General features: G+C 37.0%; 1 protein-coding gene across 2 annotated transcripts; it reads right to left on the reverse strand.

Annotated features, from left to right (window-relative positions):
• Positions 1-381: 381 nt before the first annotated feature.
• Positions 382-23,797, reverse strand: PHF10 (PHD finger protein 10). Of its 2 annotated transcripts, none has more exons than XM_084623499.1 (12): positions 23,689-23,797; positions 20,051-20,157; positions 19,244-19,374; positions 18,214-18,291; positions 17,062-17,195; positions 16,785-16,934; positions 13,754-13,863; positions 10,156-10,309; positions 7,681-7,836; positions 2,449-2,557; positions 1,963-2,151; positions 382-603 (listed from the first exon to the last, which is right to left on the reverse strand). In XM_084623499.1, the coding sequence occupies exons 1-12, from the start codon at positions 23,755-23,757 to the stop codon at positions 518-520; spliced, it is 1,473 nt and encodes a 490-aa protein (XP_084479625.1). In that variant the 5' UTR covers positions 23,758-23,797; the 3' UTR covers positions 382-517. The 2 variants fall into 2 exon arrangements, with proteins under 2 accessions (XP_084479625.1, XP_084479624.1); XM_084623498.1 differs by having other exon boundaries at positions 18,214-18,297.
• Positions 23,798-24,170: the final 373 nt, after the last annotated feature.

Consider the following 24,170-nt stretch of genomic DNA (forward strand, 5'->3'; position numbering starts at 1 on the left):
TTCCAGTTATAAGGACTTAATAAAGGAGACTGGATTTTCTGGCAATGCATTGAAATTTTTATGTATTACTCCTACAAGCTTCAAAGTCATGGCTTTTTTTTTTTAAATTAAAGCAACGCTGATTATAGTAATTGAATGCTTTGATTGAATCATAGGGAATAAAACTGAGTTCTATGCAAATACCTAAACTTTTGTGTAGCTTTCTGTCCACGTAGAAGTTTATTGCTATGCAACATTGGCATATACAAGTGTGTTGCTATAAACTGCCTCGTTGAGAGGACTTTCTGAAAGTTTTCCCTCTTGAATGGAAATTTGAGTTGTCAATCTAAACTGCTGTGACAGAATACATGCTCAGTTACTGCCATCATAGGAAAACTCAGCCAAAATTATAAAAATTTTATTTGGTAAAAGATGGTTAAGTGGTTTTGTTCCATATACAGAGTGGTTGGTTAAATAGCACCAAATTTATCACTTCAATTTGTGCAGTTAATTATATTGGAAGGTAAACATTATTCCTTTAGCCCTCTTTGCTGTTTTTCCCCCTTCGTCCTCCTCTTCTAGGTGTGGGGGGGTCTTTTTGACAACATTCACAAATCCAGCGACCTAAGAAAGAAAAGTTGACATTAGTTAATATTTTTATTCCTTCTGTAGAATCCATGACTAGCTTACAAGATGACTAAATACTTTTATTTTTGCACTACCAGTGCTGGTAACATGCAAAATATAACCCAATGTCCAGAAGTTAATATTTCTTCCTTCAAATTTGAAGATAATGTAAGTACATAAGTAATAATACTGGGTAGAAACAGGTGGTGGTCTACTCATTCCCAAATACTCACTATATCTGAAACCAGCCTGTGATCATGAGACTGGGCTTCACAACAATTAAGAGGCTCCAATGCTATTGTAGGATGGTTTTGAGATAGAACACACACTACCCATACTTCACTTCTGATTCAAGCAAAACTGAGTGCATAAGATCAAAGCATTTTAATTTGTTGACTGACTGACTACTTTAGAGGAACATCAACTGCTTATACTTATGTTCTACCTTTAATGTGGCTCAGTTAGAGTATAGCCTAGTGTAAATCACAGAACTTGAATGGAAGAGAGTTCAGCAGCAATGAAACAACTGTCAACTCAACTGCAGTTCACAACGTTTTCAGGACTTGAAGTATTGGTGTTACAGCAGGGCTAGCACTGCAGAACTTACGAAGTCAATACAGTAGCTATATTTTGCCACATGGATTTGGTATTACACAAACTGACTATTCCGGTCAATAGTCTAGTTCTTTCATTCTGATTCTACACTGCCTTACACCTTTACAAGGGAGCAAAATGAATGAAAAATGCTACCAAATCGTATCTTTTATATTAACGGAAAGTAGGTATCAATGACTGCACACAGTGCAAGGCACCAGCTTTGTTTTAGTTTCAAGTTTAAGCATGTTATTGTGTTTATTTAGTTGAAGATGCAAGCTGTGATGTAAAAAAAAAGGGTCAAAGGTATTTACAGATGTATTTACACGTTTTTCTTCTACTTTAATAAGCATTTGTACTGTTAAAGCTTCTAAAACAATGCAAAAACTATACTCTATCAATTTGGAGAAATGCAAAGTTTATATGTCCTTTTATGGATGTAGGCAGCTATTCAATATCTTGTGGGAATCCTGAAAAAGTGGGGTTCTGAGCTATAGCTCTACTTGAGTTTTGACAGGAACAGTCATAGTGTTGTAAAACGGTGAAGCTGCCAATCCTATACTCTGTACATTACTAAAATATACAGAAAATTTCTAGAAAAACTCATACTGCTGCTGTTTTGGATAATTCAATGAATGCCATCTTACACTGTAGATGCTACTTAATGTTTACAGTCAACTAATTCATATACCCCTTTGGAAGTATAATCTTGTAACATAGAAGAAAACCCCAGCCCTTAAAGACTAATTTCTGTTTCATTACCTGAAGGGATAGCACCAAGCCCCACACAAAAGGTGTGATAACCACGGTCACACACATCACAGAACATCATTTCTTCTTCATGGTGAGGCTGCCCACATATAATGCATGTTTTACACTCCATACACTGCCAAGGGTAGGTCTTAATTATAGCAACAAGCTCCATGGTCATATCAAGACAAGAAGGGTGGCCTAGATTAAAACCAATATTATTACTAGTATCTTTAGAAATGATTAAAATAATTAGTATAACTGAATAGCTTTAAAAAAATCAAGTTTAGCTCACCTAAGAGACTCAGTGCAGTGAATGTGTTGTGGTACATTCTTAAGTACAATTAAGGAAATTTTAAAGAGGAAAAAGTCAGTTTCTAGGAAGACTGAAATGTTTGTATGCAAATTTAGTATTATACAAAATATTTCCACTGAAAGTAGTAAGATTTTGCAATTAAAACGCCGAGCAATCCAGTTAAAGTGCATATAGATACTTACCACTGTTGTCACATTGGGAGCAGTGTATAAGTGCTTCAGTCTTTCCTTTCTTGTTGGACTCCTTACCCTTCAGACAAATTCCACATATAGCATTTGGAGTGACCTTTGGCTGGAAGGGTAGAAGAGGGCTATAAATTCATCCCAGAAGAATTTATAATGGATTTAACAGGAAATTTGTTAATGTATCTCCATTTTAACTTTTATAAATTACTAATGAACTTTCTGTATCATGTGATCGAAGTGACTCTTAAGACATAAGGTGATACTGACATAACGTGATATTGACAAACTGGTTATTTTAAAATCTTAGGAAAGATGCATATAAATTTGATATTTAGAACATGTGCACAGTGAGCTATGTGAATCATTTTACAAAATATGAAACCAGAACAAAAGTGTATGCTAGTTCCTCCTGCAAGCTTGTCAGCTAGCACTTCCCTTAATAGTGAATACAAATAATATACACTATAACTTTAAAGCTAAATCAAATTTGTTCAAATACAGAAGGAACAGGAGAATATGTTTATATGAATCTCCAAATTCACAAACTTCCATGTACATGAGAGAACATAAATATCCTTTAAGAAATGCAAAATTACTTAACCCATCTGAACGGAAGCTTAAAATGAATACCACAAAATAAAATACAATTTACTACACTTATTTGTATTGTTTAAGCTTCCAAAATGTCTAATAGACAAGTTAGTTGTGTTGCTTTAATCAGTTTTATTGTTCCCTTCTTCCATATCCAAAGTCATGATTGCTGTTGCTATAGAAAACACTACAATTCTACATTTACAACACTGCTAGGAGAAGGTGAACTCAGAAAGAAAGGAACTGAGTGTTCATAACATCTATTTAAGGCAAAGAAATCCCAGGTGCTTAAATTGGCTGTGCGGTTCCCAGTATTTGTGCAGTAATTTTGTAACCAAACCCAAAAGATAACATGGCAGTAGCTTTATTTTGAGGAAAAGAAAAAACCATAATTAAGGTATCAAATTGTTTATCAAAGGGCCACTCAAACAGCTTTAATATCAGACTTTAACCTACCGCATCTCAATGAAGGTTTGGATTCAAATACAACACTTACTGATGTTAAATCCACTATTGCCAGAGATTTTTAAAAAGCCAGCATCTGTCTCAGTGATATTTTAGTTCTGTAGTACAGAAGCAGCCATCTAGTCAATGGAGGAATTTTGAATTAAAAGCCTACTCCCTAAGGAACTATGTGATTGCCGATAAATAATCATAATGGGCCTTGCTCCATTTGAAAAAAAAAAAAAAAACTTGCCAAATGAAAGAAATAATAAAAGTGGCAGAGTATTTTCAACCTAAGATGGTTTTAATAAAAATGGCAGTGAACATAAAACTATTAAAAAGAAAAAAGTATTCAGTACTGCCCCTTTTAAAACAAAATGTTATTTACCAGCCAGCTCTTTTCTAACGTTTAGCAAGATAATTAATGTCTTCAGCAATTCTTAATCTGTCAGAATTCATTGCCCTGTTTGAAAATGTTTGAAGTTACTAAACCCCCTTTTATGGCTATAGTCTGCTTAACTTGTCTGGCCTGAGGAGTTTTAAATAAAACAAAACCCACCCGATGTTTATATATAACTTCCTTTTCAAAAGATGACAGAGGCATTCATAAAGACTTTTTTTGCTTATTTATTTTAAAAAAGCATAGTCAAACCTGTTTTATACATAAATATAGTAAAACTGTAAAAGAAGTCTAACATTCACAAATGTCTCTACAAAATAAATATCATGGAAGTGAAAGCATACATAAAAAATTCTTACTGGTAACTATTCTATGTCTCCTACATATATATATATCTATCTATCTATCTACCTTTTATACCCTGCTCCTCCCAACAAAAGGATAGTGGCACATGCTTAACCTCAGTCTTGCTGTGTTTATTTACCCTCTTGTTGTTTACTGCTACATTCTAAGAGTAAGGTTTTTGTTGTGTTCTTTTACCTATAGCTAAGTAAAACAAACCCCTCTAAAATAGCAAGTGCACTTCTCTAATCCAAATTCTATCAGCTATGAATTATTCATACTATACTGCCATAATATACAGCAGCAAACTCCCTCTCACTCCACTGAAACTAAAGTGAACTAACTTTCGGTTACTGTACCTGTGTTAGTGTATGTGTAGTTAATACTTTGATACATATAATTAGACACTGACTTATGTGTATTTATTGTTAATACTTCCCTCTACTTCCACTCCATTAACGTGTGTTCACTAGAAACAGTGAAACAATCACAGCATATTAAAAACGTAGAGAGCCCCAAAGGAAGCACTCTGTTTTAAAAAAAAAAAAAAAAGAAAAAAGACAGAAAAAAACAAACCCACAACAAAACGCAACATATTCACATTTCAAAGCAATTCAAGTTCTACCATTCTAAAGAAATGAAATGGCTCTTAGGGAACACTATGAAAATATCTGTCCATCCTGTATGGGAAATCATAATATCCCATTTGACCATTTTACATTTTGCTTTCCAAATCACCTTCATCTTATTTTGATGAAGGGCAAGGCAGAGGGACTCCTTTGTAACTAACTTCCATGCTGCTGTGATGCCACTCAGAGTTTCAAATCAAGCATTGCAACCACTCAGACAAACATGAGTTTTCTCTGAGGTCCTACTATCTGTGGGCAAAGCATTCAGTTTTCATATATAGTGAACCCAAAGCAAAAGGTTTTGGGGACCTAGTATCTCAATACATGGCAGATTTATTATGTGCAAAAACCTCCTGAACTCTGAGAACAGTGTGTGCAACTGTAGTAGCCAGTCCTGCATCAACTGCAGCAACATCCAAGACACACTACTTTGTGATGTAACAAAAGGTAAAACATGATATCAATTAAAAGGCTGACACTTAATAAAAATGGCTTCATACAAAAACCACCAGTTTTCCTGCTTAAAGAGAAGTAAATATGAGAATTCCATTGTATAATTTATACTGTATTGACTATAGCTATACACTTATATATGTTGATGTTGCAGCAATTATCCTTCAATTTTAATTAAATGTAACCTAAAGATTACTATCCTATAAAATGTGGACAAACTGAATAATACAGAAGAAAAATATTACCAAAAAAAACCCCAGAATTTAAAGGGACATTTAAGTTCAGTTTATAGCCTTCAGTTTAAAGTGCCTTTATATTTAGGCATGTTCTGGTATATCAATATCTCTAAATCTTTTTATAGACCACCTCTAACAAGAATGTTCACATCTAATCAGTTCTAAGGTATTTTATTTAATGGGCCATATTAAAAATGTTTTAAAATTCCCATTTAAAAAAAAATGCACAGCTGTGCCACCTCTGAAGTATCACCAGCCTGATGCATCACCTTTGAATAATGGTAGGTACACTGAAGTTGTGAAGACGTGCCATAAAAATATTTTGGCACTGTAAGTTATCAAATTAGCTTGCACTAATTGCTTTGTTGCTAACATAATTGGTAGTTTTAAACTAATGGGTAATAGCCATTTGGGTCCACTTTGAAACTCCATTACCTGTACAGCTCTACATTTAGGGGTACAGAACCTTAGAAATGGTTCTGTTTAATTAGTTCTCTCTATGTATTCAAAAAGGCCACTAGACAGAGCAGACTAACCAGACACCGTACTTTGTGGTCTTCATACCTAAGTGAAGCTCCTTTTTCTGTCAGACCAGTCACATACAATCTCTAATATAAAGTTAAACAAAGTTAACACTTTTTCAAGCTTCATCTTTGGATTTCATAGTCTTGAAAATATTAGCATGAGTTTGGGTCTGCAATAAGCAATTTGCAAAGTTACATATATAAAAAGATATGTATACTACAACAGTTCTAATATCCATAATTTGCATCTATCTTAAGCAACTCCTCAAAAGAGGAGAGATGACTGAAGCTTGATAGTTCTTTGTTATAAAACTGCAAAAAAATATGCACTGTGCAGTTATAGAATCTACAGAAACCTTTTCCAGTCAACTGAAGTTGTCCAATTCTTGTTGAAGACTAACTTCTAAGTTTGATGTATAGCTTCTTTATCAACCAATAGTAAATTTAGATGGTTAGCAAACATTCCTGAATTATAAAATTCAAACCATTAACACCTCACAATTACCTTTGCTGCTGGAAGATTTCCTAGAATATATGATCTTGACATCACAGAAAAAATTGCTTTTTTTAAAAATAAAAACAGCATCTTTTGGCAAACATTCCCGATCGCTATGCTTTAAACCCTTCCTTACTGTACCATCTTTCCACACAATGGGCCTGATCCTGCTGCCACTGAAGTCAATGGCAAACTCTTACTTAATTCAGTGGGAGCAGGATTGGACCACATGTATTTTTGAAGGTGTACAATCAAGACCCCTTTCCTGTACAAAGTTCCATAGACTAAAATTTAAATCATGCAGATGAACTCCAACTTCTCCTGAAATATACTGAATCCTCTTTTGACTAATGGGAAAGTGTTACATTATTAGTATTGATTATTCTATCCTGGGTTCAGTAATCACTGGTTTATGGATGTTAAAGTACCTTATTGTCGTAGCCAAATTTTAATGTAAGAACATTCTGCCTACAGAAACTCCTCTTGTAACATGAATTAGATAAATTGTTATTTTCCATATCTGTCCTAAGTGGTTGGGTAGTGTTGCTTAAACTGTAGTCAGTTTTGCATTCCACCCCAAAGGTGGCTGCACTTATTGGTGAATGAAGTAAAACCTATAAATAGTTAATACTTTGGGATCCTTCAGGATGAAAGGCCCTATTTAAGTGCATGTTATGACAATATATTCAGCCATATCGCTGCGCTTTACAGCACTGGTCTCATGGTCTGCTGCCATACTAACTACTACTAAGACAAAAACAGCGAATACTCAATGCCAGTTTTACACTGACAGGTAATTCTGACTGCTATATTAAAGCAGTCAGGAAAATATAAAATTATCTTTATAACAGCTATAATTTTTTGTGCTTTAATTGCCCAGAAATCAGTTATGACACAGAAATAGAAGCCACTCCATAGCCAAGGTAACAGAAAAGCCCCTCGTGAAATAAAGCCAAAAAAGGAACGAAAGAAGCAAACAGTTGAGAGCACAATAGGAGAGCAGCTAGTGAAGTACAGCAAGCAGAACTTCCATATTTTTGAAAAACAAAGTTAAATATTTCAGGGAGAGAGGCCGATCAGTAAAGAAGCGGAGTCAGGGGCTTTTTTCTTCTACCTTGTACCCAGGAACTGATTTGGACAGTACAGAACGTTTGGAACCATCTTTTCTTGGAGTAGCACTTTTGTCTCTTGGTTTTTGTCTTCCCTGAAAAGAATCCTCCTGGTTGTCATTGGCGCATTCACCTTCAGATACATTGCCAGACGAGTTGTCCTATAACAAAAACACCATAACGTTTTTTGATAGAGAAACTAGTCTTTTCAAAGCTCCAGTGCCAACAAGGCTTAGTAGCTTCCTTTCTACAAGAGCAAAGGTGACATTTAAATACGGTATGGCCTTTTTTATTGTAACCTTTTATGCCTATACGTCTCACACAAAGAGGCTGGCATCACAGCAGAAGGGTTCCAGTATTTTCCAGAAGATCCTGATGCAAAACCAAGGGTGGAGCAGCATTTATCCTTTGTTCTAAATTATTTTAATTTAAGACTTGTCAGAACGAAATTATCTATTTACCAATATACTGGATGTTCAACATCTATCAAGTCTTTCACAGATACAGGCCAGAAAAGCAGATAAACTGCTCACCACATGTTTATAATATGCTACCAAACTGCCTGAAATGTAGTAAGTGAAAGTTTTTCTGCGACCCTCATTTAATATTTTCACCAGGAACAACCAGATTATCACCTTTGGATCACAGCACAGGAATGTCAAAAACGAAAGACATCCACAGCTACAAAACAGAAGTTATGCAGCAGGTGTTCAAGGAGATTTATGGGGGCAGGAACCCTGAGGGTCAGAGTCAATGAGTATTGGGTGTCATTTAAAAAAAGAAAAAAAAAGCAGCACAGGTTTTTGTTTGTGGGGGCGGCGGGGGAGAAGAATGGAGAGAGGGGCATTAATGGCCTTCAAGAGGTCCCCGCAAAAACAGCAATAAGTACCCACCTCATTAACACTGAAAACGAAATACCTTAGAATTCCTTCAGCATGCAGGAGGGTAGGTAACATGAGGCAGCTGTAGCTGTTGGGAAATGGAAACCATTCTGCTGTTTTGGAAGTGGGAAAATGGAGAAGAGGCAAGACAAGAACCAGCAAATCTTTCCCTCAGAGGTATTCAGCACAACTAGCTGCTCCCCAAGATAGCTGGTAGAACCACCGTAAAACCAGATGCCTGGTCTCTGATTTTGTCTGCTCCTTCCAAAAGCAGGCATGACCTCCCTGGCTTCTGCACTCCCGTCTGCTGGATGGCCTTCTGAAGTACTGTGCATAGGGAGAGGAAGTGTCTGCTCAGCCCCAGTTCCTTCTCATATTCCCCTACTAGGGGAGAGGCACCAAGCCCAGAAAAAGGAACTGAGTAGACATAGCCTGCAGTATTAAGGAGAGACTGATGTTTTGTTTTGTTTTGTTTTAAACAGAATAAGGAGCAGCAATACAGATACATTTTGCGATGAATTTTAATATTTGTAAAATTCTTAAGAACCAACTCCACAGGCAAAGGGAAAAAACACATTAACAGCTACCACTCCTTGTTCAGGCTACCAAGGCAGCTGTTTCATCCTGTTTTTTCTTTAGGTATAAAAGCTTTAATTGCAAATACTTAAAACAAAATTAACATTTACATGGCTAAGTTCAATATTTTAGCTACTCAATATTTAAAAATTTTCTAGTTGTTAGACCATTATTTTATACTAGGCTCTCCTTATTGTGGTGTTACAAATATCGTGCTTCTGGAAGCTGGTTGCCACCAACAACTTAAAGATATCTCTATTGCACTTCGCAAGCTGAAACTGCTTTGAACATTAAGAACGCTGTGATATTCAAAATGGATGTAGCTTTCCTTTAACTTCCAATAAATGATGGTATAATGTCTGGATTAAACGAATGAGTATGATGTGGTTAATTTAGATAAAAGAAAGGAGGGAAAATGATTGTTAAAGCTGCACTGCAAAGAAAAAATAGCCTCTTCCTTTTACTATTTTTATGATGTAGAATGAGAGCCTCAAGCTTTTTTTCTGTTTTAAAGGCACTTTCCTGCTTCTAGTTTACATTAGCAATAGCAGGCTCGCACTTCTCTTTAATAAAGGACTTTTAGACGACTGGAGTAGTGATATCACACAAATCTATGATCTGAACTGCAACTCTCCCTCCCCACAACTGTTAGCATCCTCTCCCTTTAACTCAGACGAAAGAATGGGGTGGAAAACTACAGTTTGGGTCACAGATCTATATAATCGGATTATTCCGCTTCTCCTAAGATTCTGCAGCAAAGGAGAAAGGGGGGGCCTGGACCTGGGTATTTTCAGCATAGAACAGAAACAGGGAAACAGTTTTAAAAGAAGTCAAAAAGAATAATTAAAATGGTAAAAAATCAAAACTTTTTTTTGCTTTTGCCTCACAATTCTCCTTTAACCTAAACTCTACTGGACATAGATGTTAAAAATCCCAGTGAAGCAACTACTGAAACTGACCAAAGGGAAGGGGAAGAAAGATCATCTCTTTTTTTGTTAAAGATCACTTTTCAATTTATCTCACCGAATTGCCTTTGATTTTCCGTTTGTCATCACCTCGACCCTCTTCTGCATCATCCGAATCTCCATCACTGTCCAGTGCAGGCAGTTCTGGATCCAAAGGTGGTTCATAAAGGGCTGTGTTTAATGGCAAATAACGAAGTTCATCTGGGGAGTATCTAAAGTCAAGAAATAATTGTTTACTACTATATACTTACACACACACACCCATAAACAAAATATAAAAACACTTAATTGCCAGTGAAAAATAAAAAAAAGGCTGGATAAGCTCAAAGCCCATTTTTAATTGCATATAAAATTACCACAATTGTGTGCACAATAATTATGAACACAATTCTGAAAATCTGGGTCACAAATGCATCTCCTCTCCTTCGTCATAAATGGTACTCCATGTTAAACAATATTTAGTTACATTTTAAAAAACACTTCAGCTACTCAGTCCAGTAAAAGGTGCATGTTCCCTCACACCTTATGGACAAAAGCCTGATCCAAAGCCCACTGAAAACAATGAAGTCTTTCCATTGATTTTAATGAGCTTTTGATCAAGCTCAAAATCCTAGTGTCTGAGCAATCAACTAAACAGATCTCCCAACTGTCTGAGACATTCACATAGAGACAGAGTACAGGAAATTATTCAACATCACATGGAGCTGCATAAAAAAGAGCTAAGACTTCAATCCTACACTGGAACCTGTGATTCAGGACCCCCTTTGCCATTGTAGAGTTCCATTGAAGTCAACAGGTATCTGCACAGCTAAAGAGATTATAGCTAGCAGATTCTAACGCAGCATCAGGGCCTACATGAGTACAGTAAAAGAAGTAGAACCAACAATCTGCTAAATACCCAGAAATAGATTTAACATATTTGTTGGTTCAAGGTGCCTTGTTCCAGCTAGCAAACTCAGGATAGGTTTAATCATTTTTAACTAGAGCTGTCAATTAATCACAGTTAACTCAAGCAATTAATACAAAACAAATTAGCTAGATTTAAAAAATTAGGCACGATTAATCACAGTTTTTTAACAAGTGTCGTCAGCATGGAAGCAAGTACTCTGGAATGGCGGTCGAAGCATGTACAAATGTTTAGCATACCTGGCTAAAACAGTGCCATGAGAACATTTGTTCTCACTTTCAGGTGACATTGTAAATAAGAAGTGGGCAGCATTATCTCCCGTAAATGTAAACAAAGTTGTTTGTCTTAGCAATTGACTGAACAAGTACAACTAAGTGACTTGTAGGCTCTAAAGTTTTAGATTGTTTTGAGTGCAGTTATTTAATTAAAAAATAGTAAGTCTATGTTTGTAGGTTACACCTTCACGATAAAGAGATTGCATTACTGTTTTTGTATGAGGTGAACTGAAAAATACTATTTCTTTTGTTTATCTTTTTGCAGCGCAAATATTTGTAATAAAAAATAATATAAAGCGAGCACTGTACACTTTGTATTCGGTGTTGTAATTAAAATCAATATATTTGAAAATGCAGAAAACATCCAAAATATTTAAATAAATGGTATTCTATTATTGTTTAACAGTGTGATTAAAACTGCCATTAATCACAACTAATTTTTTTAAATCTCATGATTAATCTTTTTAATCATTTGACAGTCCTATTTTTAACCAAAATTAATATAGAACAGCATCTTAACGGGGACTAATACATTAACTATATTTATATTTGTGTTGGAAGATGATGATTATGACAGTTAATCTAAGAGATTGTTCCATGGATTATGCCCAACATTTCACACCCACATATTCACCGAAGATCAAACAATGCATACAGTGAACCCTCCAGTAAATCATGTTTACCATCTCCAAGAGGCTATTTATTTTATATTACACACAAGACCATATGGACAAATGTATAAATATAAAACAAGTTTCATGATTATTAATTAGGTTTCAAAAGAAAGCAGTAGGGGCCACAGAATTATGTGGATTGTGTCAATTCTCAGATTTGAAATTTCAAAAATATGCCAATTATATTTAGTGCTCATTTCATATGTTAATTATGAAATGTACTTCCTTTAAAAATGAGTGTGCTTGTTTCAGCAAAATGAGCATTTTTTTTTAAACGCACATGAAATCTGTGAACAAAGGATTAATACGTCACAGAATATCAAATATTTTAATGAAGTTATAATCCTTCAGATATCGCCTCAATTTCTAATATTTTAGATGTTTTTTCATTGGGAACATACAACGTATGTGCTGGTATACAACCTCCACACGCCTAGCAACTAAATACCTGAGAAGGCTGCTGTGCATTAGTTATTCCACTTAAACTATCTTTATTTTCAGTCAGCATTAGGAAAGATTAATAGAAAGTACAGTTGCATTAGGTGTGGACAACCTTTTTTAGTAAAATCACACCCTTTTGGAAATAATTTTGCACTTATATAGCAACTTTGATCGGAGGATCTCAAAGCACTTTATCAAGGTGACCACTATTCCTGTTTTACCAAAGGTGAAATGGAGGTCTACTGCGAATAACTGACTTGCCTATGGTCACACTGCAATCCAGTGGCAGTCAGGAATAAAATCTTGGCTCCCAATTATCTGTTCTAATAACCAAATCAAGCTGCATCTACATTTGCTACACTCTGGAGGTGATGCACATTGAGTTAACACTTACATATAACATGGAATTTTTTGGAGAAAACATTTCCATGCTAATCTTGGGCAATACATCATATTAAGGTTATGTGCTACAGGGCAGAGGTTTTAAAAGCCATACACACAGTGAAGCATATGCATTTTGGGAGAGAGAGGGGTCCATTTACCAAAACTTTCCCTCCTCTCTCTCACATCCAATTTCACCTAAATTCTTAGGTATGCAAAAAATCAATCAAAAATAACTGTTAGCAGTGATCAGTCTTAGAAAAACCATACGCTAAAACTGTTTCTCTGCATTCATGCAAAATTGCTGAATAGAAAGCATTTGACCATGAGACTGCAATAAAAAATTTATGTACCGCAAATACTCTTGAAAGTCTCTGTAGAGCCCAAGTACTAAATGGACACAGAGAGTGAACTACTCCCTGTTGCATGTCAAATTCGTCCCTCTAGAACTGCGGTGGGCAACCTGCAGCCTGTCAGGGTAATCCACTGGCAGGCTGCGAGACAGTTTGTTTACATTGACCGTCTGCAGGCACAGCTGCCCACAGATCCCAGTGGCCGCGGTTGGCCACTCCTGGCTACTGGGAGCTGCGGGAAGTGGCGGACAGCATGTCCCTGCTTTCCGCAGCTCCCATTGGCCATTGGGAGCTGCAGGCGGCCGTGCCTGCAGATGGTCAATGTAAACAAACTGTCTCACGGCCTGCCAGCAGATTATCCTGCCCGCCACTGCTCTGGAACAAGGCTGAGGCATGCTGACAGAGCAGCATGGAGAAGCTTGCACTGCAGCTGCCAGTGCCAAACTTGTTCAGTGGAGGATGCACTTCAGCCTTTTGGTCGGTCAGATTCACATATCTCACGGACCCAAAATTCATTCAAAATTATTTTGTAACTATCATCACTACTACTCTTCCCAGCTAGTTTCTTGGGATACACAGCAAGTAGATGTAATATAAACGGCAGCTAGGATATCTTTTTAAGTACCTTTTGTAGTACTCCTGGAACTGGCCTGGTATGAGAGCCACCGGATAAGGACTAACCTTTGTTCTCTCTGTAGGTAAGATTTTGTATTTTCCTTGAGGCACCTGGATAATCTGTATTGTTTAATACAAAACAAATGTATCTAATTTTCCACACAAGCAACCTTTTTTTCTTTTCTTTTTTTAATTCATTTGTCTTTTCCACATTTTTTAACTCAACCTTTATTATGCTGGAACAGTCACCTGATTTTCCCCAGATGCATTCCAGCACTTAAGGGTGTATATTATACACAGCATATTTAATAGTTTTACTGTCAAAATAATCTTCTCTAAAAATCTAAATAAATGTCTATTTAACTAGGGTTGTCAACTGCAGTTAACTCATACTATTAACTCAAAAAAATTAATCGCGATTCAAAAAATTAATCATGATTAATAGCACTGTTAAATAATAGAATAACTATTTAAACCTATTACATATTTTTGGATGTTTTTCTACATTTTAAAATATATTGATTTCTATTACACAGAATACAAAGTGTACAGTGCTCACTTTATATTATTTTATTACAAATATTTGCACAGTAAAAATGATAAAGAAATAGTATTTTTCAATTAACCTCATACAAGCACTGTAGTGCAATCTCTTTATCCTGAAAGTAAAATTTACAAATGCAGATTTTTTTTTGTTACATAACTGCTCTCAAAACAATGTAAAAATTTAGAGCCTACAAGTCCACTCAGTCCTACTTCTTGTTCAGCCAATCGCTAAGACGAACAAGTTTGTTTACATTTACAGGAGATGCTGCTGCCTGCTTCTTATTTACCATGTCACCTGAAAGTGAGAACAGGTGTTCGCATGGCACTTTTGTAGCCACTGTTGCAAGGTATTTACGTGCCAGATATACTAACCATTCATATGCCCCTTCATACTTTCGGCCACCATTCCAGAGGATATGCTTCCATGCTGATGGTGATGTGTTCATTAAATTTATGACTGAACTCCTTGGGGGAGAACTGTATGTCTTTGGCTCTGTTTTACACACATTCTGCCATATATTTCATGTTATAGCAGTCTTGGATGATGACCCAGCACATGTTCGTTTTAAGAATGCTTTCACTGCAGATTTGACAAACGCAAAGAAGATACCAATGTGAGATTTCTAAAAATAGCTACAGCACTTGACCCAAGGTTTAAGAATCAGTAGTGCCTTCCAAAATCTGAGAGGGATGAGGTGTGGAGCATGCTTTGAGAAGTCTTAAAAGAGCAACACTCAGATGCGGAAACTATAGAAAAAACCACCAAAAAAGAAAATCAGCCTTCTGCTGGTAGCTTCTGATTCAGATGATGAAAATGAACACGCATCGGTCCACTGTGTTTTGGATCGTTTATTGAGCAGAACCCATCATCAGCATGGACGCATGTCCTATGGAATGGTGGTTGAAGCAGGAAGGGACATATGAATCTTTAGCGCATCTGGCATGTAAATATATTGCAACGCTGGCTACAACAGTGCCATGCGAATGCCGGTTCTCACTTTCAGGTGACACTGTAAACAAGAAGCGGACAGCATTAGCTCCTGTAAATTGTAACCAAATTTAGTTGTCTGAGAGATTGGCTGAAGTAGGACTGAGTGGATTTGTAGGCTCTAAAGTTTGAGATGGTTTTATTTTTGAATGCAGTTATTTTTTGTACTCAATTCTACATTTGCAAGTTCAATTTTCATAATAAAGAGATTGCACTACAGTACTTGTATGAGGTGAATTGAAAAATACTATTTCTTTTGTTTTTTACAGTGCAAATATTTCTAATAAAAATAAATATAAAATGAACACTATACACTTCGTATTCTGTATTGTAATTGAAATCACTATATTTGAACATGTAGAAAACATCCAAAAATATTTAAATAAATGGTATTCTATTGTTTAACAATGCAATTAATTTTTTTAATCACTTGACAGCCCTATATTTAACACAATGGACACCTAATCACCTTTATGGCACTATGACTCTATAATAAGATAAAAGGGTATACTTTTTATTTTTCTATTACATTTAAATTACCATACAAGCTGCTAAATAAAGTAAAACGTAAGTTAGTTTTCATATTGAGCATCTTTAAAATGAAATTTTACCATAGTGGCATAATAGTAGAGAGTAGTGAGAACAAGGAACTCTAACTTTGAAATCAGGCTTTTGTGTACAAAAGCATCAGGTATGATGGGCATATACAAAATAGAAGCTCATAGGAACAGCCATAAAAGATCAGATCAACGGTCCACTATCCTGTCACTGACAGGGGCCAATATCAGAAAAGTCTAAAACCTTCAAATGGACTATTATGCAATAATTTATCTATGGGGAAAGCTTCTGCTTAACTGCTCTCTGGCAAGTAGTGGTTGGCTTACATTATGAAGCAAGACTGATACATATTTTTATCCTTTCAGCTGAACTATGGAAAATATTTTTATTCATAAATGTCTAAACCTTTCTAGACTACTACTAAAATTTTTGCCTCAAGAATAATTCATAGAATTTACTATCACAAACTAACTTTTTGACAATCAGTAATTATCAGTTTTAAGTCTGTTGCCTTTTAATTTCATTAGGTGTCCCCTTATTCTTGTATTATGAGAAATGGTAATAAAAGCATCCAAATGACCTGACTTCCTTCATGCTATTTTATATACTTCTACCACAAAACTTATTTGTCTCATTTCTAAACTAGGTAGTGCTAATAGTGCTTCCTCACGTGAAAGTCTTTCCATCTTGAGAAATCAATTAGTTAACGTAAATTATATTAAAAAAAACGAAAGTGGAAAGCTCTATTCTATTTAGTAAAATAACTTTTTAGAATGTATATATTCAAATCTATTTATTTCTAACCCAAATTAATTCTAATCCAATATTATGATAAAAAATTGTTACAATAGTATGTTTTCAGAAAAAACTCCAAAAAGACTGACATCTTTACTATAATAAACAAGGAGCTTACCGATCACCATCAAGCAATAAATTTAAGTCAACTTACATGTGTCTGTAAATCAAAATAGGCTCTTCTTTCTTCCATTCGTTCGCGGTTTAAATTGCTGTTAAACTCTGCAGCTTTCTTGGCAGCTTTCTTAATATATTCTGGAACTTTACTAGCTTCTACTTTTTGTGTGTTCTGCTGTTGCATTTGCTGAAATAAAAATAATTGCATTAATTTACAAAACAAATCTGAAAAATCAGATATTGCAAAAGGCAATTTAATCCCCATACCCAGTATGTTATAGATCTGGTTTATTAAAGTCAGAGGGATGACTTACAGAGTACTCTTTATAATGATCTGTTATTCGCTGGCGTTCTTTTTCTTGCAGTATTACAGAATACTCAGCATGTTTGGCAGGATATTCTTTAATCATCAAATCAATTACTTCATCACTGCGTAAGGCTGTTAGACCTAGATTAGATTAAAAAACACTAATAATGCTACATTGCAAAACAAATTGTAAGTCATTTACCATTTTGACCCATAGTCTACTGTAAAATTTGCTATTGAAGCAGACAGTCTAACATACACAATAGCTTTCACTGAACATAGAAATTATGCTGCAATAACACTCTTAAAAAAATTCTAAAACAAACCACCCCTCCACCCCTTAATTTTCAAAACATTTTGGGGAGGTTAGCTATGTGAGTCTCATTTAATTTAATGGAAGCTGTATGTCTAAAGCCTCATGTTTTGCTTTTAAAAAAAAAAGATTAGGAAAAGTCAGCAGCCCAAAATATTGTGCAGCTGATATTCTGTTCAAGTTTCTGTCAAATGTCATATAAACCAGTGACAAATCAAGATACAGAATACAGGGAAGCAATGAAAGTCATTATATAAAATAGTCAACTTCCTGTACCAAATGAGAGCACAGAGTTATATAGATTTGCAATATCAAAAAGAATAGAATTGTGATAGACATTAATCAACCAGTATGTCAATCCAAGTTAATGTTTCTTATAAGTGAAAGAAGAAAATATTAAAAGGTTTTCATTCAGATATGAATTTACTCAAATACTTTAATTCACATGACCTCAAACTGCAAGCTGATTAACACAGGCAGATCTTTACAGCTGCACAAAGCCCCATCTAAGCCAATGGGTCTTCATGCGGACACAAAGGTCCTCTTGATCAGCTTGGAAAAGCAGGGCCTACGTTAATAAAATATCCTCTTTAGCAAATGAAGTAATTAGAACTGATAAAAATAATGTAAAGAGTCTAGTAGTCTGTTGAAGACCTTAAGCTCAAAACGTTACACATTCTTAACTTTATATTACATTTTAAAGGTAAAATAAATAACCTTATTGTAATAAACCAATGAAAATGTCTAGTCAAGAATTACTTGATTCTATCATTTTAAGGCAGGAATCAAATATTCTAGCCTAATCCAACTACATCAGAAAGCTGAAAATTCATTTTGTTTTCTTACCTAGAGTACACTGAGTCTCTGTGATGACATTTAGTTCTCTGAGGTAGAGTTTTTCCTTGTGAGACAGATCTCGTCTCTCTAAATCTCCAAGAAAAGACAAAACAGCAGTAAAACCGTGTAGTGTTATACATTTCCAAATCCATCATAAAAGAAGTTCCAACTAGGCCAAAAACTAGTTTACAACTTCTTTTCCACACGATGAAAAAGGAAGTCTGTATAATAAAATGTCTATTTTAGTTAATATTTAGTTTAGCAATAGTACAATCCAAGGATAATAGTAAAAAGGTGAAAATAATTATGTTAATAAAATGTAATTTAAGGGGATATTAGTTTAACACACACAAAATTATTCCATACAGAAGTATTACACTACTATAGAAAAAGATGTTACTGTTTCTTTTATAAATAGTTTAAAAAATTAGATTTTCCCCAATAAATTGCATTAAAATGACACTGACAAGTAGTAAAGGCAGAAAGTATGTTTTTGAAAAGTTTTTACAAATTCTAATGTAAGGATTATAGTAGTTAATGATGGAGAAGACAGACTGTCAAAAATTCTCACAAAAAAGGGAAGCGCAGATCCCCCTGAGTATTCTGATATTTTCCCTCTGCATGGAAATAATGTAGTGCATTATTGTGTGGGAACTAGAAACTGAAACTGACCAATCTAGTTCACTATCCAAGTTGAGCAAAATTCAGAAAGTTCCCAATAATAATAAATGCTCAAAAATAAATTGGGGCCAAGATTAACAAAAGTCACTTAAGCACCCCATCCTCTGAAAAGCAGGCCCCTTTACATAATTTCAAGATAGGCACCCAAAAATCACTAGTCACTTTTGAAATCTCGGCCCAGATTTTCAGCTAATGTAAATTATTAGTAATAGAAATAGAAAATGGGTACGCTTGATTTTTATCTTGACTGTGTCCTCTTAAATGAAAGATCTATGTTATATTCCAAAAGATGAGAGTTGCCAGTTTGTACACATTTGAATCAACATATTTTTTACATAAGCTTTTTCAACCTGGATACCTGGATATTTTCGTTTAAATGAGGTCACACCCAAGTATTCACTGACTTGCTCCTGAAGCATATAGTATTCTCCCGTTTCATCAGGTGGCCATTTGTATTCTATCAAATTTTCAGCAGGAAAGTAGCTAAAGCTAAATACAAAAACAATCGGCTTGAAATAATAATAGTAGATTTTACTAAAAAAAAAACAAACACATTGTGTAAAAAAAGTTAGAATACTCAAAGTAATCGTTAACAATGCCATGCTTCTAGAACTTGATCTAATTCCCATTTAAGTCAACACAACACTCCGACAGAAAGTTGGTTCAGCCCCTTAGACTATATCCTCCTCCTACCCCATCTCAAAATTACACACATTCCGTGTGTTTCATTTCACTAGTGTTTCACAAAACTAGTATTTATCAATGAATCACTGGACATGAAATCAAGGACTGTGTAACTCTTGACAAGGTAAGAATAAGAAAACAGGCATTCATACTGAAAGATACGGCTTTTTAAATATTACCTAAAATTATAAAATGCAAAAAAAAGTCAAATGTACAAGTAAGGTCAGTCCTTAGAATAACCAAAGCGCACTTTTGCATAATTTGCATTAAATAAACATGCCATTACACTATATTAAAAGTAATGTTGAAGCAAGGAAGTTGCTCACATGCCACTTTAATTCCCCGTGCCTCAGCACTGCTGAGGTCAAAGGAATGCATGAGCAACATATAAACAGAGAAAAAAGAGCTAATGTTAAAACTTATGGAAAAACACAACAAAATAGTGTTTAAAAACTATAAAACCTCAGTAAAGCGATATTACCCAAGATCTTGACTAGAAGTTTCACAACTTCGAGAACTGTCCCCTGAGCCCATACGTCGTCTTTTTGATGGCTGGCTGCCATCATTTGAATTTTCTTCTGTGTCATCCTGAAATAAACACGGAGAGCAAGCATTAAAAAGATAGCCAAGAAGTACTGCACGTACTTAATGTATTAGGATATGACAATTTAAAGACTCACAAAGATGTAATAAACTATTCTGGGATTGTGAAAGGTGGCTGTGACTAGAATGAACTTGTTCCCTAGAAGTACTGTGCTATTTCAAAAGGGTTCTATGAGCCAAATCATGGGCTGGCTTGCACAGTTCCTTACTCCCTTGTGCTGGCTACTCATCATGCTTAGCAGCACAAAAGGACAACCAGGTTCCGCAGAGCCACTATGTTTCCCCCATTGTCATACAGGTGGGTAGGAAGGGGTGGGAAGTGAGCAGATCTTTGACTGTGCCCATCAGCACCAACATGTCTTCCGGTGTAACTATCTGCACATCATCTGCTAAAGATCTGGCACAGTTTACTCAATCCCTGGAGCAGTGAATAAACTTGGAGCACGACTGTGACTCTCAAAGTTATTGTCTCCCTCCAGGGCTACTCCAAGAGCAGTGCAACAACACATTACCCTTTGTTATGACTGACAGTTACAAATCATGGAATGTATCATCAATGGCAAAGAGAATTTACATAAACAGATTTAAAGTAATAGAAAAATATATTCTCTCAGATGTGAGTATAAAAGGAGCTGTGTCTAGTTTACATAAAGCTTTGAACATAGAACTACAAAAGAGCTGCTTTTCATGAAGAAATAAGTAAGATGTAGAGAGAAAAACTGATGCAGTGGAGTTGAAATATATATGGAGGGCAGAAGTCCCATCTTCAAAATGAGCTGTTACCAAAGTGAAGTTACTCTATCAATGATGCCTTTCCCCAGTCAGATTTAAAGAGACCTATGGCAAGAGAAAGGATGATATTTAGAATATGTGGTTGTGATGAAATTTGCTCATACCCAAGGGTCATGCCCTAAAATGGGGGGGGGGGGAAGAGAGGGAATGAAAATATATACAATTTTAAGATGTTACCAAAGCGAGAGACCAATGAAACCACTGGTCTTATTGTTGGGATATACACTGAATAAGTAAACTATATCTAAAAGATGAAGAATATTATATTAATTGATTGAAATCCTGTATAGTTTGTTATTCAGCTTGTAAACAGATGTAGGAGCCACTGAATATCAGCCATATGCCATCTTAGTAGCTCCAACTCTACGTCACATTACAAATCATTGGAAGAAAACAAAAGCCTTCAATGGCTTTACCTTGTTTAATAACATTTGTGAAATATTGCTGATGGAAGAACTAACCTGCCAAAAACAGTCAAGCCCACACAGTTACACTTAGTATTTGTTTATTAATGACAGGTACATTAGGCTTGTTTAGTGAATGTCTTTCCATTTATATTGATATGTTAATCTCAAATATAACACTTTAAACATGGATTTAAGAGACAACAGCGATTTATAAACTAGTTTTCCCTACTTTAGCTACATAACACTTGTAAGATCAATACAATCAAAAGATTAGAAAAAACATGTCTCTCCCCCTCTCTGCTTTTCTTTTACTTTGTATATTTGACAGCTCTTTATGTCTAGTCTTTTTCCCTGTTTGTGTGGGTCTTCACATAGCAAAAAAGAAGAGAAAAAACTTTTAAATTAGGGGAAAAAATTGGTAAGACGACTTTGAAGCAGGAGTAATTACTAGATCTATTTTAAATTGACCATCTCAAGCTGATGGAGTCCTTTTAAAAGAGGTGGTTTTCATGCAAAGAAACATAGGGAAGTAGAAAAAGAAACTGGTGGAGAATCTCACATCTTATGGTTTTATTACAAAAACTATTTCTATGGAAAAAATAATATTCATTGATCGAAATCCTGTTTTGTTATTCAGCCTGTAAATGTCAGTAGGAACCACTGAGTATCAGCCATGTAGCCTCAGCACTAAAATTAAGTGCACGAAATCAGCCATCCCCAGAAACTTGTATATCAAATGTTGCCCCTTTTCAACCTAAGCAGCTAGTCAAAGTTTGGGGGCCTGGAGATGTTCCAAATGGAAGTATGAATTAGTGACAGGTGTTTATTTATAAAGAACGTACAAAAATCTTGTCTCTCTGAATGAAGAAGAAATCAAAAAGCAGGAAACAGCTTCTTTTGCTCACTGCACCAAGCGTACTCTTTTCATTCTGCACTTCTACCCAAAAACCTGTCTTCAGTTTCTTCAGGTCAGCCACCATGCTTTCAGCTGCTCTTTCAGGCTCTCTCTTTCTTTTCCAGTTTTTTTCCTATCTGTTCTGCTGCTCCCTGCCCGCACACCCACACTCCTCCCCATAAGCAATACTCAGCAAAAGCTCCAGGGTGCATTCACACACCCCTTCTCTTATTTGGGAGTATATGCTTACTGTTAGGTTAACTGAAGGGTGAATTTACACTTATCAATCTCAATGGGGTTTTAACTCAATCCAAAACAAATTTTCATCAAGCTCATAACACAAGATTTTTTTCAAAGGAGATGGCCTAGTGCAACCACAGTTATTAAACTTGAAAAGGGAATTCATTCACAGAAATCCTATGACCTAGGTTACATAGGAAATCAAATGATACCAGATAATCAAAATGGTCCTTTCTGGACTTAAAATATATGAATCTATTCTCAGCTCTGCCATGCACCTCCTGTGTGACCATAAGAAGGTACTTATCTTCTATGTACCTTTGTTTCCCCATCTATATAAATGAGATAATGGTACTTAGCCTCCTGTGTATTGATTAAAGGTGCTATGTATTAAGATTATCAATCCTTTAGACCATCTGCAAACTTGAGTTTTCCAAGATACTTTCAGACAGCACTTGCTAAAGTCACCCCTGAATTTGAGGGAAGGGGAGAAGCAGGAAACAAATGTTGGAAACACTGGAAAGCCCAGATCCTTTGCAAAGATATTAGCCATCACTGATCCGTGGCCCTCGGGTGCCGTTTTGGGCCTGCGGCAGGACTGTACAAGGACAGTGCCAAACCTTGGACCTGGGCAACTTTCGGGCCTGGAACCCAACCCTGGATGAGACCCAGGAGCTCTAGCCCTCCACCCGTGAGTGGCCCCTTCGACGAGGGGGCTGAGGAGCTGTCGCCCGTTCACTTGAAGAGGCGCCCAGGGCCCCGTATCCCAGCACCTGCTCAGCTCCGCGCCCGGGGCAGGGGGCTCCCTCCGGTGCAGGGGACTCTGGGGCCCGGCCTGTGGGACGGGACGGGTCTGGGGGCGTGGAGAGGGACCAAGGGCACAGGTTGGGCGCGGAGGTGGCAGAGCTGCAGCCTCTTCTCCCTCAGGAGCTGGCTGGCTGGCTGGCTGGCTGGCTGCCCCCCCCCCCCGCCGGGTCACCTCCCCCCGTAACCCCGGGGGAGAGGGTGGCGGTGGGCAGGTCTGACTCCCCCCAACACAGCCCACACACGCTGCGGGTCTCCCTCTCCCCTGGGTCGCCCCCCTCTGCCCCCGCTTCCCCGCGGCCGCCGCTCCCCCTGGGGCTCCCTACGAAAGTCCCGCCGAGCCGCGGCTGGGGGGGTTCCCAGCCCGGCCTCTCTCACCTTCAGGGACTGGGTCCCGGGCGTGGCCGGGTCGCTGTCACAGACCCGCGGGGAGAGAACCGCCGCCATGGCCGCCGCCGCCCGCTCCCTCCGCTGGGCGGGGCGAGGAGCCGCAGCGTCCCCGGCGTCATGTCCGTCTCGCCCAATCCCATAGCGCCACCTGCCGGCCAGACCCGGGGCACGCGCCCCTCGCCCGCAGCCAGGGCCTCCCGGGGCGCCCGTGGGCCTGTTTCTGAGCCTCCTTCTCACCGCGTCGCCGCCCCCACTGTTCTCCAGCCTGCTTCGCCTCTGCCCCGCGCCCCCGGGGTTTCCCACCACCACCTGCCTTCCCCTCTCCTCACTTTTCTAGTTATCCCACCACAGATTCAGCTCCCCTGGGGAGCGCCCTGGCCTAGGCAGAGCCCTGCTGGTTTTTCCAGTGTCAGCCATGAAACAAGTCAACTCTCGTGAATGTACTGCCAGAGACACGATTTCAAAGTAAA

The sequence above is a fragment of the Lepidochelys olivacea genome (genome assembly GCF_965140295.1).
Source record: "Lepidochelys olivacea isolate rLepOli2 genome assembly, chromosome: 3".
In the NCBI taxonomy this organism is placed as follows: domain Eukaryota; kingdom Metazoa; phylum Chordata; order Testudines; family Cheloniidae; genus Lepidochelys; species Lepidochelys olivacea.